Genomic DNA, 19734 nt, shown 5'->3' on the forward strand with positions numbered 1-19734 from the left:
ATGATTCGTAATCTCGTGTTTAATGGGAGTGTGTGTTTAGTTAATATCTGACCGGCATTGCCTTAGAAAGTCACCAAACGCCCATTTTGGCTTTTTTTTAATAAGAGAAACCTAGGGTAATCTACCTCTCAAAACGTGTTTATTTCAGTTCTTTAATTTCTAAGATGGAATGGAATTGTCACGCGGGCTGAATCGGTCAGACGCTAGAGCGCTGGAGTTCTATGTTAGTCCAATTGTGCAGCTTCGAAACCGGGTCAGTTGGGTGGAGTAATAAAAACCGCCTGTCTTGTGTCGGAAGATTTACTGGCACGTGAAAATGAACTTCTGCGGGACAAAATTCCGGCACCTCAACGACTCTGAAAATATTTAGTGGTACGTAAACCAGTAACATGTCCGGCCCTGCGGTGTAAGGGGCAACACGTCCGCCTGTCACCCGGGGGTCCCGGGTTCGATTCCAGCCGGATCAGGAATTTTGAATTGCAAATGATTAATATCCCTGGCCTGGAGACGGGGTGTTTGTGTTGTCCTTAACGTTCCTTTCCTCATATTCAACACTCTACACTTCCGCAATTACAATTACACGCAGGTTCATATCCTTTGGTGCAAGTAGTGACACAAGATCTACAGAGGTCGACGCCACGAACAAATATCATTTTTTTAAACAGTAACATTATTATCAAATCCAATATGAATATATTTACTGTCATGTTTCATTTATTGGCATTAATATACATTTTCTGTATGCATTAGATAAGTGATAAATCCAACCCCATGACATAGGGAAATTGTCTTGCCTCTTCCTGTAGACCTTGAATTTGATTCCAATCTCGTACGAGGATTTTAATCCTGATATGAGGTTTCAAACCAATTTCAATCAGCCTCGAAAGTAGAAAAAGTGATCTGTCCGATATGACTTTTTTTAAGCTATTTGTTCGGGGCGTCGACCTATGTAGGTCTCTTGTCCCTACCGGCACCATATGTGAGGAAACTGCTTGTATTATGTAATGGCGGAAGTGTAATGTGTTGTTGAATGTGAGGAAAGGAATGTTAAGGACGACACAAACACCCAGTCCCCCAGGCCAGGGATTTTTTTTTTTTTTGCATTACGTCGCACCGACACAGATACGTCTTATGGCGACGATGGGGTAGGAAAGGCCTAGGAATTGGAAGGAAGCGGCCGTGGCCTTAATTAAGGTACAGCCCCGGAATTTGCCTGGTGTGAAAATGGGAAACCACGGAAAACCATCTTCAGGGCTGCCGACAGTGGGGCTCGAACCTACTATCTCCCGATTACTGGATACTGGCCGCACTTAAGCGACTGCAGCTATCTAGCTCGGTACCCCAGGGGAATTAATCATTACAATTTAAAAACCCTGACCCGGCCGGGAATCGAACCCGGGGCCGCCGGATGACAGGCGGACGCGTTGCCCCCTACACCGCGGGGCCGGACGCGATATGACTTTAATATGTGTATCAAAATGTCTGACGGGGTTGTCCGACTCGTTGGCTGAACGGTCAGCGTACTGGCCTTCGGTTCAGAGGGTCCCGGGTTCGATTCCCGGCTGAGTCTGGGATTTTAACCTTAATTGGTTAATTCCAATGGCACGGGAGCTGGGTGTATGTGTTGGCTTCATCATCATTTCATCCACATCACGACGCGCAGGTCGCCTACAGGAGTCAAATAGAAAGACCTGCGCCTGGCGAGCCGAACCCGTCCTGGGATATCCCGGCACTAAAAGCCATACGACATTTAATTTCATTTCTGACGGGGTTGCCACGAAGACCAAGTGTCTCACTAAGTGGTAGTGGTGGTGGTTATTGTTTTAAGAGGAAGTACAACTAGGCAACCATCCTCTATATAACACTAATTATAATCAGAAATAAAAAATGGAGGGGATACAACACTTCGAAAAATGAAGGTATCGGCCAAAGAAAGACAAGGCCCATGAAGGGCGTGAAAATTAAATACTCTCTAGGCCTCGATACCTAATACCGTCTTTGTCAGAAATGAACAAGAGTTGACCAAGGGAGGTCGGATAAGGTAGATGAAAGTGAGGAGCCTGGCACAAGTAATTGGAAGCAATACCACTAATCAGCTAAGAGCCCCGTGGCCGCCAACCCACGCTCCCAAGTTTAGAGCCCCTGGGTCCCCTTTTTGTGGCCTCTTATGATAGGCAGGGGATATTGTGGGTATTATTCTACCGCCCGCAACCACAGGGTGATGTATCTTTCTAAAGTCCGGAGACATTTGGTTGGGCAGTAGTCGTCTTGGCAGGCCGAATACACTTCCTGAGATGCACGACCCACGGATTAAGTTAATTTATAATAGCCCCATGTATTAGCTGTATGTACATTGCATATTGGTGCGTAAATACCCCGGTAATTTACTGCACACCAAACTGAAATGAGTGTCTAACAATCAGTGGTAGATGAGTAAAGACACGTTTCCTTTTGTTTTAACTTCTGATCTATGCTTCCATTGTCCTGCTTGTCATACGATCTTTGAAGGATATGGTGGTCTAGAGATATTGCTTCGGGATTTTCACCATGGTAGGCGCGGTTTGAATCCCAGTAAATACATGTGAGATTTTTGAAACTAAATTTCATGTCGCTGTGGGCCTGACGACGTGTCAAGTTGGAGGTACGGTAGTTATTATCTCGATTTCAGAGTCAGGTGAAACTACAAGATATGCAACCATCAAAACCAGGAACTACTTTGCGCTGCATAACGAAGCAGGCGTATAACAGTGGTGTTTTTTATTAAGAAAATAAAAGCTCCCTCAGTGGATCAGTGATAGAGCGTCGGCCTCCGAACCCCAAGATCGCGGGTTCAAACTCAGCAAAGGTATTCGGGTTTTTGAATGGTGGAGAAAAGTCAAATTGACACTCTACAGTATGTCGTACTACTTCGGCATGTAAAAGATTCCTAGTGACACATTTTGTGTTTACCGGACAAAATTTGACTACAATTCAGCCATAAAATAGCTTAAAATGTGATTATGTTTGCTCTGTTATTTGGTAGAGTAAAATAGAACGCTCAAACTGAAATGCAGGCAGCATAAATGGCGTTAAATCTAAATGCCTGCTTACGATAGCTGAGGCCATTGTGGAGAACCACTCGAGTTTGCGAAGTCATTAGAAAGACTGTACCTTCGTTTCTGCTGGCTATTATTAATCGTCGTTGCTGGGAACATATTGCTAACGTCAGGAACACTGGCGACTGGTTTTATGGAATGGAGTCCAGTCCAGATGACAGAGGACAAGAAACAACGATCTCATCGTAAATTGAGATAGAGAGAGCTGCTTCTGAGCGGGCTTCAGTTCTACAAGTGAGTCCATCACTCTAATGTGTGTCTGTTCCGGGAAGTGCAAGCGGAGCCAGTATGCTATTTTTTTTCTACACCATCGTCCTACGAGGACGGACAGATAGCTACTATCTAAAGCAGTGGTGTTCATACTTTTTGGTTGGCGTACCCCCGAAGTACGAGTATATTGCGATACCAGAAATAACGATTGATTGATTGATTGATTGATTGATTGATTGATTGATTGATTGATTGATTGATTGATTGATTGATTGATTGATTGATTGATTGATTGATTGATTGATTGATTGATTGATTGATTGATTGATTGATTGATTGATTGATTGATTGATTGATTGATTGATTGATTGATTGATTGATTGATTGATTGATTGATTGATTGATTGATTGATTGATTGATTGATTGATTGATTGATTGATTGATTGATTGATTGATTGATTGATTGATTGATTGATTGATTGATTGATTGATTGATTGATTGATTGATTGATTGATTGATTGATTGATTGATTGATTGATTGATTGATTGATTGATTGATTGATTGATTGATTGATTGATTGATTGATTGATTGATTGATTGATTGATTGATTGATTGATTGATTGATTGATTGATTGATTGATTGATTGATTGATTGATTGATTGATTGATTGATTGATTGATTGATTGATTGATTGATTGATTGATTGATTGATTGATTGATTGATTGATTGATTGATTGATTGATTGATTGATTGATTGATTGATTGATTGATTGATTGATTGATTGATTGATTGATTGATTGATTGATTGATTGATTGATTGATTGATTGATTGATTGATTGATTGATTGATTGATTGATTGATTGATTGATTGATTGATTGATTGATTGATTGATTGATTGATTGATTGATTGATTGATTGATTGATTGATTGATTGATTGATTGATTGATTGATTGATTGATTGATTGATTGATTGATTGATTGATTGATTGATTGATTGATTGATGTGAACTATAATAATCACCATCATCACCTTCCGCATCTTATCCCGCTTGATCAGGGTCTCTGAACGCACTGAGGCATGAAAAAGCTGTGGTGGTGGTGGTGGTGGTGATTATTGTTTTAAGAGGAAGTACAACTAGGCAACTATCCTCTATACAACAGGAATCAGGGAGGAAGAATGGAAGGGATCTGACACTTCCAAAAATGAACACATTGGCCAAAGAAAGACAAGGGCCACGGACGGCGTGAAAATAAAATACTCCCTAGGATTCACAACCTACTGCCCTCGGCGTCCAAAAGAACAAGAGTTGACCAAGAGAGATCGGATGGGATAGATGAAAGTGAGAAGCCTGGTACAAGTAAATGGAAGCAATGCCAGGACTCAGCTAAAGGCTACGTGGTCACTAACCCACGTTCCCACGTTGATACCCTGGGGACCATTTTAGTCACCTCTACGACAGGCAGGGGAGTGGCGGTGGTGGTCCGTGGGTGTTATTCTACCGCCCCCACACACAGGCGGAGGAAACCGTTCTGTACGGGAATTTTACGTCGCATGCCCTTCCTGACACCAGAGGATTTTCAACACAAAATCCTACCCCAGCAACGCCAGGAATCAAACCACGGTCGCCGGAATGACAGGGAAGTAGCTAATCCGCTACACCAGCCTGTTACCAAATAATAACAATAAAATATATATCAAGTTGCTTTACGCCGCACCGACACAGATAATTTTTATGGCGACGGTGGGATAGGAAAGAACTAGTAGAGGGAAGGAAGCGGCCATGGCCTTAATTAAGGTACAGCCCCAGCATTTGCCTCGTGTGAAAATGGGAAACCACGGAAAACCATCTTCAGGAATGATGGGTAAAAGAAAGCTCGTAACTCTTTAAGTTTACAGAAGATGCTCAAAACTGAGCGTTCAGCAATGGCCGGAGAACTGTGCTTTTCATTTTAATTGGTCTTCTCTTCCCTTCTCAGATAACGCGGCAAGCCTTTACAGTACCGGTAGAAAAACGTGGTTTTCTCGTAAGTGAAATTAAGAGGGTTTACATTGCCTAGCAACGATATATATACGAGTATAATTAATAATGCAACAATTACTGTATTATTGTACTGTACACACTGCTACTGAACAAAAATGAATGAGCGGATTTCGAAACAAACTAAATTAAAAAGAGAAATGAAGCATAAGTAGGCATTTTTACAAACCTACCCGATGAGAGGTACAAACTGACACACATTTCAGAATGAGTAGTTCGGAAAAGGCATTCTGCGTAGTGGCAGACAAAATATCTACAGTTCTAGAGCCCTTCAGGCAAGCAACTCAATGTTGAAGACATCCTAGGGATATGAGCTATGATTCTTAGGTAAATAAAATATAGGCTAATAAAATATAAGAATTCATTCTTTATTTATTCCTAAAAATTACACTATTTTTATTAATCATCGTTATCGGTCGACTAGATTAACAGTTTGCCTTTTTTATACCACTATGAGCGCTAATGTGAGTCGATGCAGGGTTTCACTTAAGCCCTTACAACCACATTCGGTGTGGGATTTTCAAAAATAAAAAAACCTGAAAGTATTGAACCAAGGAACACATTACAGAAAGAATTATGTAAATAAGTTAATTTGGCTAGGATATGAATAAAAAAGAAAATCTTCAGGAACTGCATTTAGGCCGGAAGTAATTTTCGATTTTTTTAAAATTTGTTAGAGCTATCTAAGACAGAATTTGAAACCGTTTAGCCTTTCAACTTTCGGCACAAACGAAGAAATTGCTTAATTTTATGTTTTTCGTAGTTTGGGGACCCCTATTTTATTTGCTAAGAAATGTGTTCAACATTAAAACACTAAATCAAAACAATAGTTTATTGACTCGACTCATTTCTGAGCTACTCACTGAGAACAGTTAGAAGCCACGATCAATTTGCACACCCCTTGGAAGGACTCTGCGTACCCCTAGTGGTACGCGTATCACGCTTTGAAAACCACTCTTCTAAAGAATGGTATTCTCTTTGCAAAATTTTCTAATCTTTGTTGCGCTAAGGCTTAGTGAAAATGTCGAATCTACTTGCTGAAAGAAGTCCGGTGACCCTATACTACGATATCATTTGAAATAGTCTTTGGACATTATTTCCAACGAGAACAAGTATGAGTGGAGACTGGTGATGGACTGTCCCACTGTGTTTTCGGGACAACGTGGCCCATCGCAAGTCTAACTTGGACGTTAGAGTGTCAGTTCAATACAATTTGGCTTTGCAAGTGGCCACAGATGACAATAAATAAATTAATTAATTAATTAAGAAGTGAGCGGCCGCGGCCTTAATTTTAAGGTACAACTCCGCATTCACCTTATGTAAAAATCGTAAATCACGGAAAACCATCTTCAGGGCTGCCGACAGTGGGGTTCGAACCCCCTATCTCCTGAATGCAATATCACAGTTGCGCGCCCCTAACCGCAAGGCCAATTCGCACGGTTTAACTGATTTCAACTTTGTGGTTGTTGTGTTACTGATGTTATTTATTGCGAACTAACTTATCTGGCTGGTAACCTAGTGACACGGATGGCTAATGTTTCAAAACATTTTGTAGTATTCAAAATTTCGTAGACCATGTCATTTCTGGTCTAATTGTCCTAAGTCTAATACAATGGTGCCATGTCGAGTGTAAGATTTTCTGTTCAACGATATGCTTAGCGTGGGTTGCAATTAGCATTCAGCGACGATATTCTTTATAAGCTTCGAAGTCATGTGGTTATCAGCTCGTATTCACCAGGAAGATGAGGATAAAGCTTGAAGGAACGACCAGTCGAAGCACGACGGGTTGGGGACGAATCATAAAAGGGGGTTGTTGAAAGCTAAAGTCCTCGAATACCCTAATACCACAGAGCCAGAAGAAAACAAAATGCGCTGGCGATGCGATGCCATATTGTAAAATGATGAACCATCATTTTGTAAGACATGTTTACGACTGTATACTACTGCATTAATGTCGCCAAGTGCACTCATAATATCAACAATGGACACATTAAAAATAAACCGTGGTGGTTGAGCACCTTCAAATACGGCACCACTGGACTGAGCCGGGATCAAACCCACCAACTTGAGATCAGAAGGCCAGCGATCTACCGCTCTACAAACTTTGTTGTAATATGCACGTGGAGCAGATATTAATGGGTAGATCATTAAACTCTCAACACGCGTGCCCTATATTAAATCTGTTTTGTTCGCAAATGGTCTTTAACACGCACTGTATTGAACGATCTGCTTATTATGAAGTTAATTAGTAGTAGTAGTATCATATATCACTAAGTTTACACAAGGAGTAATTTAAATACCACCTGTTCAATTACTCCTTGTGTAAATTTAGTGATATAGCTATTTTCAATACGGAATAATGACGAGAATAATGGTTTGTAATGTAGTAGTATCACTAAAATGAAAAAGTGGAAGTTTGTGAAAAATAATGTATTCATGCTTGATGTGGTATTCTCTCCAGGGCCCGCAGATCGATGGAAAGGACCTGGCCTAGTATGTCCTAAGCCCTTAAAACTAATCAGCAATAACAATGATTGGCTATTGTTGTTAGTTGGTCTCTTCCGCTGCCCTGCATGGGTTTACTACTGTAATTACAAAAATCTAACCCGTCAGCGATAAACACAACAGCTACACTTAGTAATTGTATATAAACAGAACCTATAGTGGAGCCAATGACTCATAAAACAGTAATTATTCAACATATGAGAACATGTATTATTATTTTTTCAGGTGGGGTCGGCGGACATCGTTCTTCTCCATGTTGTTCATTGAAGTTACCCTCTCCATCCTAACAGCGTTTTCACCAAACTATGTAGTGTATACAGTCCTGAGGACACTTAATGGATTCTTCTTTCCAGCCATCTACCAGATACCTTTCATTCTAGGTGAGTAAAGAAATACAGAGGTTTCGTGCCTGTTAGTTTTATTTGGCCATGTTTAATGCATGTCGTATTTTGGTTTCCATCCCTTTGAGAGTAGAATCTTTCTATGATAAAGATTAAATGAAACTTAAGTCCTATGGAAAAAGAGAACAAGTGACAACTAATGTATATCTTCAGTCTTCGTTTGTCCTTGAGTTCCTAGTCTTTTTCAACATGTATTATTATTTATCTACCAGTCTGAGTAGCTCAGGCGGTAGAGCGCTGGCCTTCTTATGTCAAGTTGGTGGTTCGATCCCGGCTCAGTCCAGTGGTGCCGTATTTGAAGGTGCTCAAACACGTCAGCCTTGTGTCCAGCCTTGTGTCGGTAGATTTATCGGCAAGTAAAAAAACACCAGCGGGACAAAATTCCGGCACCTCGGCGTCTCTAAAAATCGTAAAAGTAATTACGAAGTAAAACAAATATTATTGTTGCATTTATCTTTTCGTCTCTTCCATTTTCTTGTTTTTATCCGGCTTTTGCCTTATACCACATGGAAATGAAATAGCATATGACTTTTAGTGCCAGGAATGTCCGAGGACATGTTCGGCTCGCCAGGTGCAGGTCTTTTGATTTGACACCCGTAGGTGACCTGCGCGTCGTGATGATGCTTTTCTTTTTAAGTTGTTGTACAACGCACCAACACAGATATGTCTTATGGCGACGATGGAACAGAAAAGGGCTAGGAGTGGGAAGGAAGCGGCCGTGGCCTTAATTGCCTGGTGTGAAAATGGGAAACCACGGAAAATCATCTTCAGGGCTGCCGCCAGTGGGGTTCGAACCCACTATCTCCCGAATACTGAACGCACTTAAGCGACTGCAGCTATCGAGCTCGGTTTGATGAGGATGAAATAATGATGAAGACGATACATACACCCAGCCCCCGTGCCAGCGAAATTAACTAATGGTAGTTAAAATTCCCGACCCTGCCGGGAATTGATCCCGGGACTCCTGTGACCAAAGGCCAGCACGCTAACCACTTAGCCATGGAACCGGACACTTTGTTCATCAAAAATGAAGATCTGTCAAGTTGACCCCTCAGTGAGACTTGAAGACCACCCACCGATGAAAGCTACGAAGCAGAAACAAGCTCATCAGGAGCTGAGAAGAAACTAATGTAGAAGAACGGTGATTGATGAGGAGAGACCTAGCTAACTTCAGACAGTAACCTATGAAGATTGTCTTTGTGCGGGTATTTTTCGAGTTTTTTTTCTCTCTTTTTATTGCTTGCTATTCTGATGGTGAAACCGAGCGAGATTCTGCGTGGTTTGAGTCACGAAGCTGTGAACCTGCATTCAGGAAATAGTGGGTTCGAACCCCACCATAGGCAGCCCTGAAGATAGTTTTCCGTGGTTTCCCCATTTTCATACCAGGAAAATACTGGGGCTGTACCTTAATTAAGGCAACGGTTGCTTCCTTCCCGCACCTAACTCTTTCGAGTCCCATTGTCACCATAAGGCCTTTGTCGGTGCGACGTAAAGCAAATAATAATAATAATAAATGTAATGCTGAATTGTCATTCAGGCTGTCATATTATGTGTTGCTATTCATGTTCCTGTTTTTCAATATATGATAAAATTATTCAATTAGAAAGTTCTCCCTCTCGAAAGCTGATTATCTGTTATATCCACTGAATACAAATGTCCATTAGTGTTCATCATTAAACTGCTTGTTTTGAGTAGTATAATTGAATGTGATATTGCAGTAATAAAATTAGTCTATGTTTCTTGTTATCATTTTTACATTAATGGACATTTTAAGCATATCATTACACACATCGTTTCACCTACCAAGATATTATTAATTTAAATGCTCAACACCTCATTCTCAGATTGTAATAAAATATTTGCATAGTTTCTAAATTATGATTGACAAAAACAGGCATCGTGGGAGGATCTACAAGCATTAAATTACGATCTTTATTACTGTTTGAGAGCTGAATATTCCTAGTAGGCAAAATGATTATCGTTTGTTACCGTCTTCATTAAAAGTATCAATTTCTGAACACACTCTCAGTAGTTTATCTACACAATAAAATTTCAGCCCCCATATAAGGGGTGGCAATCTTGCCTCTTACCTGAAGGCCCTGGTTTCGATCCCCGACCAGGTCAGGGATTTTTACCTGGATCCGAGGACTGGTTTGAGTTACACTCGGCCTACATGATTATAATAGAGGAGTTATCTGACTTTGAGATAGCAACCCCGGTCTAGAAAGTAAAGAATAACGGCCGAGATTATCCATAGCGCTGACCACACGTCACCTCGTAATCTGCAAACCTTTGAACTGAGCAGCTGTCGCTTGATAGGGCATGAGGAGCTCCATATTGTGAGAATGCGACCCTCATATTCTCGTATTCCTTTACTGATGAACGTTCAATCCTTTTCAGACATTTCAGATTTTAAACTTTACCTCATTTATATGAATCGCTGCAAAAGGAAATGCAAGGTAATGCAGTTAGGATTATAGAAATAATTTATTGGATATTCAAGAGATTACTAGCAATGATTGACACAGTTGACTTGTATTTCAGCAATTAGTACAAATAGGGTTTCAGCTATTAGATCACGTCAAGTACGTACGGTATCAGCTAAAGGGATTTTAAGTCCAGAGAAGGAATGGCTAACTCGACGCTGGTAGGATCCCGAACCCCTTTGGATTTTGCGCCGATATTCTACCAGCTGAGAGCTACGATGGTCTTCGCCTGTTCCTTCAGGTGGCTTGGATCTAAGCTATTGCCAATACAATACCAGTACAATGCCAGTGCAATACCATACTATAAATATTCAAATCGAATATCCCGCAATAGGTGACTTACATTTTACAGTTACCCGTATGTTGACAGAAGTACATGAATTTGTACCTACTTTACTTCAATCAGTAAAGCATAGAGGTGAGAAAGACGGAGGTTCCTGGTCCATATCCCACCAGTGTCCAGTTTGACCAGTTTTGCCCTGTACTGAACATTGACATGTGCTAAATGTAGACAGCAACGACCTAACAGTTAAATATGATCATGAAAGCTGAATATTCAGTAGACATATTAGAAAGCTGAAAGGATTCGGGTCCCACCGGCGCGGCGTGGCGCGGCTTCAGGCTGGCCATTTTTACTCTGCACCATATTTCAACCTTTCATGCTCGAAATCCAAAAGGGTAAACTGTAATCGTAATTGCGCAAATGTATAATAATGGGGTTCGAAGAAATATTGTAGATACACCTTGGCATTGCTCAACGGTGATAGATAAGATTCCATTCATGGGCGTGAAAGTTCTATTATGCAGCGGTTACAGTTCATAATAATCATCAGCGCGTTAAAATTACCATCATGAGAGATTATAGCTTAAAACTACCTGAGACTAATAAAAATCCTAATTTACAAATGAAAATACTGAAAATCTAGTTCAATTGGAAGGATGTTCCGATTTAATAAAATCAATCATCGATAACAATATAATCAACAATAACCAAATAAAATCTTATTACATTGTTGGGTAAATCGTAAAGATTGCGTACAATAAGTGACGCACCTTTTAAACTATACATTAACATTTCTTTTGTTGGTTATTATCTCTTCCGCTCAAATGGCGCTACAATGTTACTCTACCTTTACAATAACGGCAAACCTATCTGATGTTAGCCAATGGCTGTAGCCGTGTTGAAACACCGGATCCCGTGAGATCTCCAAAAGTAAGCAACATTGGGCGTGGTCGAGAAGTGGATGGGTTGCCACGCGCTGTTGGTGGGAGGTAAGGGAATGGAGGAGCGGAAAGGAACTGGCCACCCTAGCGCACGTAAACTCCGGCTCAGGCACCCCTCTGCGGAGGTTCGGACCTTCCTTCGGGCAGAACTCACCCTTACCTTATCTGATGTTAAAGATACATACACGCAAATCCAGCAATATGAATTAGGTAAATCAATGAGCTAACATTTTTAATATGGAAGTTGCTGAAGGCTTAAACATGCAACTGATGGTACAATCATCTCAAACATTTATCTTATCCGCCGCAAATAAAGAAAAATATTCGTTCGTTCATGTTGGTGTCCATTTTGGGCCAAAAAAAACCTTGTCCTTTAGTATCCCATTAATATCATTTATAACCGTCGCATTAAATAACGACTTCTAATTAACAACTAGAGCGCTTACTAAAATAAATACATGCAACGCCGTGGAACCTAAAAATAAATAAAAAATTATAGAGCACTCAAAACTAGACTGTGCAGCAGCTAACCACGGATAATAAATTGTAGAAGTATTAAAGCAGAAGAACAACATAATCATTGTGTCCTCAAGCTGCTGCGCCTAAACAAAAATGGATATTAAAATCTACATGCTACTATAACGAACAATCATGAATTGAAATTATCAGGACACACCAACATCCAGATTCGTCCCGGACTCTCGTCTGGGTTGCTGAAATTCTGCCAACATCTAGAAGACACATGCACTAACCCTACAGTTACTCTAGGAAAATAAGTAGGTTGTACATTGGGTAGTACGACCCTAACTTTATTCTTAATCAAAGTGCAATTTAAACGTCTTATTGGGGTAACATTAATTCGAAGAACTTCATCCCATATGTATCTATTATAATTCATATAATGCCTGTCTCAATGTATCATATTAATATTGTTGACGATCATTCACATGTCCATCTCGAAAACATTCTTCGGAAAACAGTACCCTCACGGTACAATTATAAAATCCTAACTGCTTGTCTATTCCGCCATATCACATTGAAATTTGCATTATGAGCCTCTACTATCTAACCATCAACATTCTTGGGATTTCTCGGAAGACAGCATTACATCATACGTAACGCCTATTTCCCAATAAATAATCCAACATAACAATCGCGTACCATATAATCAATCACATCGACCCTAACAATCAACAAAACCATATAACTTCATATATGCATCATGCTTATTAAAATCTTTCATTAGGTACAAGCTCATAACTACCGAAGACAATTATTCTCAATTCTAAACACATGTGAATTCTATAACCTGTATCCATGCGGTTTAATGAAACGTTTCTTTTATGAAGACTCGGCAGGCCACATTAAACATCTGATTCATAAATGAAAATTCCTTTCACTTCGCCACATAATAAACACAATTTAAATCCTTCCAATAAGACTTATTCGCGGAGAAATTGGCAAATTAATTTCATCGAAAGAAACCGTATCACGGAAACGATAGCTAAATCATAATGAAATTCGCGTATTACAACCTATAAATGTGCACTCGAAACTTAGATGAAATTAGCATATCATCATTTCGAATTCCAATCATGCCATCATTTAGCAGGATTAGAGCGCCCATTGATATTGTAAAATGTATATACAATAGATGATTCTTCATCGTCGCTCAAGTTGCTTTATGAATAACGCGTTGCACTCATAAACGTGCAAGAAAATGTGTGCAGCTAAACAATGTACAATATAATAGAACAAATAAAGGACAAGATTTTTTGTACTCATCTTAACTGGTGAGTTCTTGAAGATATAATTCGATCAACCCGGTCCTCGGAACATCATTCCTTCATATTACAGCATTTTCCAGGCCCGCCGGGACTCCAACCCGGTTTAGGCCTGCATCATTATATTGATGGATCTTTCAATAATATATGACAATTATCCATCTGGTCCGTCATAGAGTAACCTGCCACTTTATATAATTCAATTAGTACAATATTATACATCGAAATAAATATCTGATGCCACACTCGCCTTGTATGTCTTTTTCTTTGAAGAACTACTGTATACTGTAGTTTCTACTTTTAAGGTTTACTGTACTTATTGGCATACGATTATCAGATAGATTCGACTACACTGCAGTTAGATTTCTTTTCGTTAATGACAAGCGATGTTCATTCTCATTTCTCTTTTATATTGTTCTCATATAAAACAAAATCCAATTCATTACTACAATAATGTAACTGTGTACTTTGTTTTTTCTTTTGATTGAGACTAATCTTAGAAACTTAACCTTTTTTACAGTACTTATAGTATTTATCAATTTCCGTATAGGCTTATACATTTTCACTGATATTTGAATTTAGAGCGAATTTTCAGGTCAAGCCACTAGGAGCGCCACTTGCGACTTGTCGCCCATTTTAACAAGGCTAAATATTGGAAGTGTCGATTATTGTCCCTACTGTATTTGATAAGACTTATCCATAATCACCCAACAGAGATCCGGTTCACTTTGCCATCAGTTATTTCAATATCAAAAGAGCTGAATGTAATTCAACTAGCCTACTGAAAAATCCTAAAGAACTTGTTATCGATTAAAGTGAATTTGATATTAAAGTTTTTATCTTTTCTACGTCCAACTTCTTGGCTGAATGGTCAGCGTTGAAGCCTTTGGTTCAGAGGGTCCCGGGTTCGATACCTGGTCAGCACGGGGATTTTAATCGCCTCTGATTAATTCTTCTGGTTCGGTCATATTCTTCATATTCAGATAACACACCACACTACCAACCACCACAGAAACACGCAATATTGATTACATCCCTCCACACAGGGTAGGCGTCGGGAAGGCGATCCGGCCGTAAAACATAGTCAAATACCCATGTTCGCCGCAGTTCTCACCCGCGACCCCACAAGGTGTGGAAAAAGCGGGAGAAGAAGAATTTTCATTTCTTTGGCCTTCAAGTAAGATTGACAGATAGTCCAGATCTTCAATGTACCTTCACATCATTGTGAGAAATTGAATCTGTAGACGTAAAAGACCGCTGCTTAGTCTGAAGGCCTGCAGATTACGAGGTGTCGTGTGGTCGGCACGACGAACCCTCTCGGGCGTTAATTCTTGGCTTTCTAGACCGGGTCCGCTATCTCACCGTCAGATAGCTACTCAATTGTAATTATGTAGACTGAGTGTGCCTCAAACCAGTCCTCGGATACAGGTAAAAAATCCCTGACCTGGCCGGAAATCGAACCTAGAGCCTCTGGGTAAGAGATGGGACCGGTCTCAAAAGATACAAAGCATACAGTACAAATTTATGGACATTGATTCATATGAAAAGAAAGTCTCAGTGTTGCACCTTGTTGGACTTGAATGTCACATCAAACAAACTCAAGAAGTTAATTAAGTTTCCTTTCACGGGTAATTATTGTGATCTCTCAACATTGTGATCGTTAAATAAATTTAAATTACTCATACCCCAGACTTTAACTGGAAATTATACATTTTCATTATCAGTTTCCTTATCATTATTTACATATTATGGGACTTCTCTTGGATCACTGACAATCTTTCTGTCTCCTAAATGAAAGAACTCAAAATGTAAGCTGTCGTAAGGATTTGAACCAAACTTGCTGCTCTCTGAACAGGTGCATTCACCAGCTCCACTAGCACAGCCAAAACACAAGAGACACATTCAATTCTTTTGATGTTGAAAAATAGTAGTCTTGCAGCTATTTTCTAAGTTTAAAAAAAACTGGAGCTTGCATACAAAATTTCTCACAATAGTATGAAGGTGTATTGAAGATCTGGACTATCTGTAAACCTCACTTAAAGGACAAAAATGAAAAAAAAAAAAAAAAATGAAAACCTACGACCTGTTTTCCCGTCGTTGACCAGGTCAGGGATGTAATGAATGAAGCATATATAGGCTGTTAGTATGATGGGGTCACCACTCCCAAAGTGATATATTAATGACAGATAGATGCTATGAAATGAGAATGGAGTGTGTTGCTGGAATGAAAGATGACAGGAAAAACCGGAGTACTCAGAGAAAAACCTGTCCCGCCTCCACTTTGTCCAGCACAAATCTCACATGGAGTGACCGGGATTTGAACCACGGTATCCAGCGGTGAGAGGCCGACGCGCTCCGTCTGAGCTACGGAGGCTCTCTTGAAGGACAAAAAAAAAAAAGAATCTTTTATATCAAATTAAATTTCAATAATGTAGAGTTTGAGGGATGTTCCACCATTCAACACATTGCAACAATTTATTAAATTATAAGAAGACCGGTTCCAACTCCCATGGAGTCATCAGTTCTTGGTAAAAATTAAATTAAGAGAGCCGGGCTGAGTGGCTCAGACGGTTAAGGCGCTGGCCTTCTAACCCCAACTTGGCAGGTTCGATCCTGGCTCAGTCCGGTGGTATTTGAAGGTGCTCAAATACGACAGCCCCGTGTCGGTAGATTTACTGGCACGTAAAAGAACTCCTGCGGGACTAAATTCCGGCACCTCGGCGTCTCCGAAGACCTTAAAAAGTAGTTAGTGGGACGTAAAACAAATAACATTATTAAATTAAGAGAAAATCTGATAATAATCATCATAACAAAAAATCCTTGCACCTATAGGTGGTTGCATGGAAATACATCATTGAGTTGATAGATATAACCTTGTAATGCAACATACACTTAGCAAGGAGAACTTGGAGCTTAGAAAGTTCCCAGTTCTGGCTCTAACAGTCTTGTGTTCATAGAACTCGGAACACTGGAATTACATGTACTGGATTGAAAATAATTACAAAACACAATAAGAACACTTACAATGGTGTGGAAAACTTGGCTCTCTAAGAGCATTCTTGGATTTGACAGTCCTGTTCCTGTCTGAAAAAGATAGGATGAAATACACAATGAAGCAAAATGTATAAATACATAGATCTAGTCTAAACTGTTGCGCGTTCATGTACACATCAATGCACGTCTCCATAAGCCAAGGCCATACCATCACCATACTACAACAACAATAGCGACGACAGCTACACTATAATAGCAAGTATTCCATATTGAAGGATGTTCCCCCAGCTCTTCAACCAGCTTAATTCTACTAATAAGTTCATATGTGGTGGTAATAGTCAACAAGTCTTTGTTTTCTGTTTTTATATCTTTTTTAAAAGGTTCACATATTCTGGTTGATTGTGACATGACCGCTCGACAAGTCTATGCCAAGTTGTGTAAACATACAACGATATTTTACTCAGATCCAAGAATATTAAAGTGCCGTTTTGCATTGGTGTATAAACTTTCAATCAATTAATTTCAACTGTGTTAATGCATTAGTTTCCAGCAGACAGAAGCAGGACCAGCAGTTCTAATCTGTGTTCCACGAACACATAACAATTTTTGTAACCAAAAACCAGAACCAAGTAGTTTATCTTTAACATTCAATGTATATTTATTTCACTAGGACATGTAATTCCAGTGTTCCGAGTTCTATGAACACAAGACTGTTAGAGCCAGAACTGGGAACTTTCACTAGTTTAGTCAAACCCATAAACGTTCTAGTAACGCCAATATTTCGTATGGTTATAAGTGTTTTCATTTGAACGAGTGTGTTATCAAACAATACAAGTGTTCGCAGTGTTCCATGTACATGAATGCGCAACAGTTTAGACTAGATCTATGTATTTATACATTTTGCTTCATTGTGTATTTCATCCAATCTTTTTCAGACAGAAACAGGACTGTCAAATCCAAGAATGCTCTTAGAGAGCCAAGTTTTCCACACCATTATAAGTGTTCTTATTGTGTTTTGTAATTATTTTCAATCCAGTACATGTAATTCCAGTGTTCCGAGTTCTATGAACACAAGACTGTTAGAGCCAGAACTGGGAACTTTCTAAGCTCCAAGTTCTCCTTGCTATGTGTATGTTGCATTACAAGGTTATATCTATCAACTCAATGATGTATTTCCGTGCAACCACCTATAGGTGCAAGGATTTTTCATTATGATGATTGTTATCAGATTTTCCCTTAATTTAATTTTTACCAAGAACTGATGATGACTCCATGGGAGTCGAAACCGGTCTTCTTATAATTTAATAAATTGTTGCAATGTGTTGAATGGTGAATCATCCCTCAAACTCTCTATTATTGGTTAAACGTCAACACGGAAATGAAGATCGTAACTTACAAAATTAAATTTCATCGATTACAAGCTCTTCAGGCTTTAAATTAACAGAATTTCAGCCCAGATTCGCAATTGAAGAAGCCTAAAGAGTTTAAATACTTAAGTATTCGCATTTGATGAAATTTAATTAAGGTTTTCTTTATGACATTTTTTTATAGAAAAAGAGTTACAGTTACAAAATGGTGAGAGAACATAATGAAGGTGCTTGTGCATGTGTGATACATGCGTGCATGAGTGTTATTATAAGGACACTGATACAAGTAATTCATGTTGATATTCAGATTGCAGTACAACCCCCTCCCCATGGCGCAACAGCCCCGAAGGGCCATGGCCTACCAAGCAACCGCTGCTCAGCCCGAAGGCCTGCAGATTACAAGGTGTCGTGTTGTTAGCACGATGGATCCTCTCAGCCATTATTCTTGGCTTTCTATACCGGGGGCCACCATCTCACCGTCAGATAGTTTTTCAATTGTAATCACATAGGCTGAGTGGACCTCGAACCAGCCCTCAGATGGAGGCAAAAATCCCTGACCTGGCCAGAAATCAAACCCGGGGCCTCCGGATAAGAGGCAGGCGTGCTATCCTTACACCATGGGGCCGGCACAAAATCTTACATTAAAATACAGAAAGAAAAAAAACAATATGATCAAGGTGAATAGTTTACATTGAATGATACATTAAGATTACAATCTAAAATCCAACTTTTGAGGCTCCTTAGAAAAGAATAGATTCAAGAGATCTGTTGGTTTTACAATAATTGTAACTATTACGTCTTTGTGAGTGTTCAAAGACGCCAACCCATTGAATCAACTTTCACTTGTTTATTGCCAGTGTCTGTTGATATTCTTTTGTACAAATCCCATGGAGGATTCTAACCCCCAGTAACCCTCCCCCCTCCCCCTTGACTACGTCCAGGATACAAGTGGAAGCAATACTTCTCTCATAGGGCTTCATCACCACACTGTCAATTTCATTATTGAAAAAAAAACTAAAATGCTTTAAATTAAAATCTCCTTTTATGAAGATAAAGATGAAGATTTAAGGTATCCTGCACACATATGCAACTCCTCACTGAATTGGCAGGAACTTTTAAATTTTTAGACTTGAAATTTTTTAAGTGTCAATTGCTATTTTTCCCAATAAACAATTCAAATGATCATAACATTATGTTCTCATTTTCAGCTCTGGAGCTTATGGGACCAAGTTATCGTACGTTTGCTGGAATGGTGATCTGCATGTTCTTTGCACTTGGCATGTCTCTCCTTGCTCTGCTTGGATACTTACTGAGAGACTGGTTCACTCTTTCCTTAGCAACATCAGTGCCATTTGTATTACTCTTCAGGTAAGAAACAGTAAGTTCGCATTTAATTTTGTATGTAAAGAGCCCCATGAGAATCCAGAATATTAAGGCCAGAGAATTCCACAAAAGGCAATAAGTTCTCATTTAATTTTGTATGTAAAGAGCACCATGAGAATCCAGAATATTTTATTGAGGCCAGAGAATCCCACAAAAGGCAATAAGTTCTCATTTAACTTTGGATGTAGAGAACACCAATATAATCCAGAATCTTTCATTAAGGCCAGAGAAACCCA

The 19734-nt window shown here is 39.6% G+C and overlaps 1 protein-coding gene across 1 annotated transcript in view; it reads left to right on the forward strand.

The window, feature by feature from the left end:
* The window catches only part of LOC136876327 (carcinine transporter), a 309979-nt gene that overhangs the window by 269047 nt on the left and 21198 nt on the right, over positions 1-19734 (forward strand). The window contains exons 5-6 of the mRNA XM_067150177.2: positions 8085-8239; positions 19324-19483. Coding sequence (XP_067006278.2) covers positions 8085-8239; positions 19324-19483 — 315 coding nt within the window. The remainder of the gene's footprint in view (positions 1-8084; positions 8240-19323; positions 19484-19734) is intronic.

This window comes from Anabrus simplex, chromosome 6 (assembly GCF_040414725.1).
Source record: "Anabrus simplex isolate iqAnaSimp1 chromosome 6, ASM4041472v1, whole genome shotgun sequence".
In the NCBI taxonomy this organism is placed as follows: Eukaryota; Metazoa; Arthropoda; class Insecta; order Orthoptera; family Tettigoniidae; genus Anabrus; species Anabrus simplex.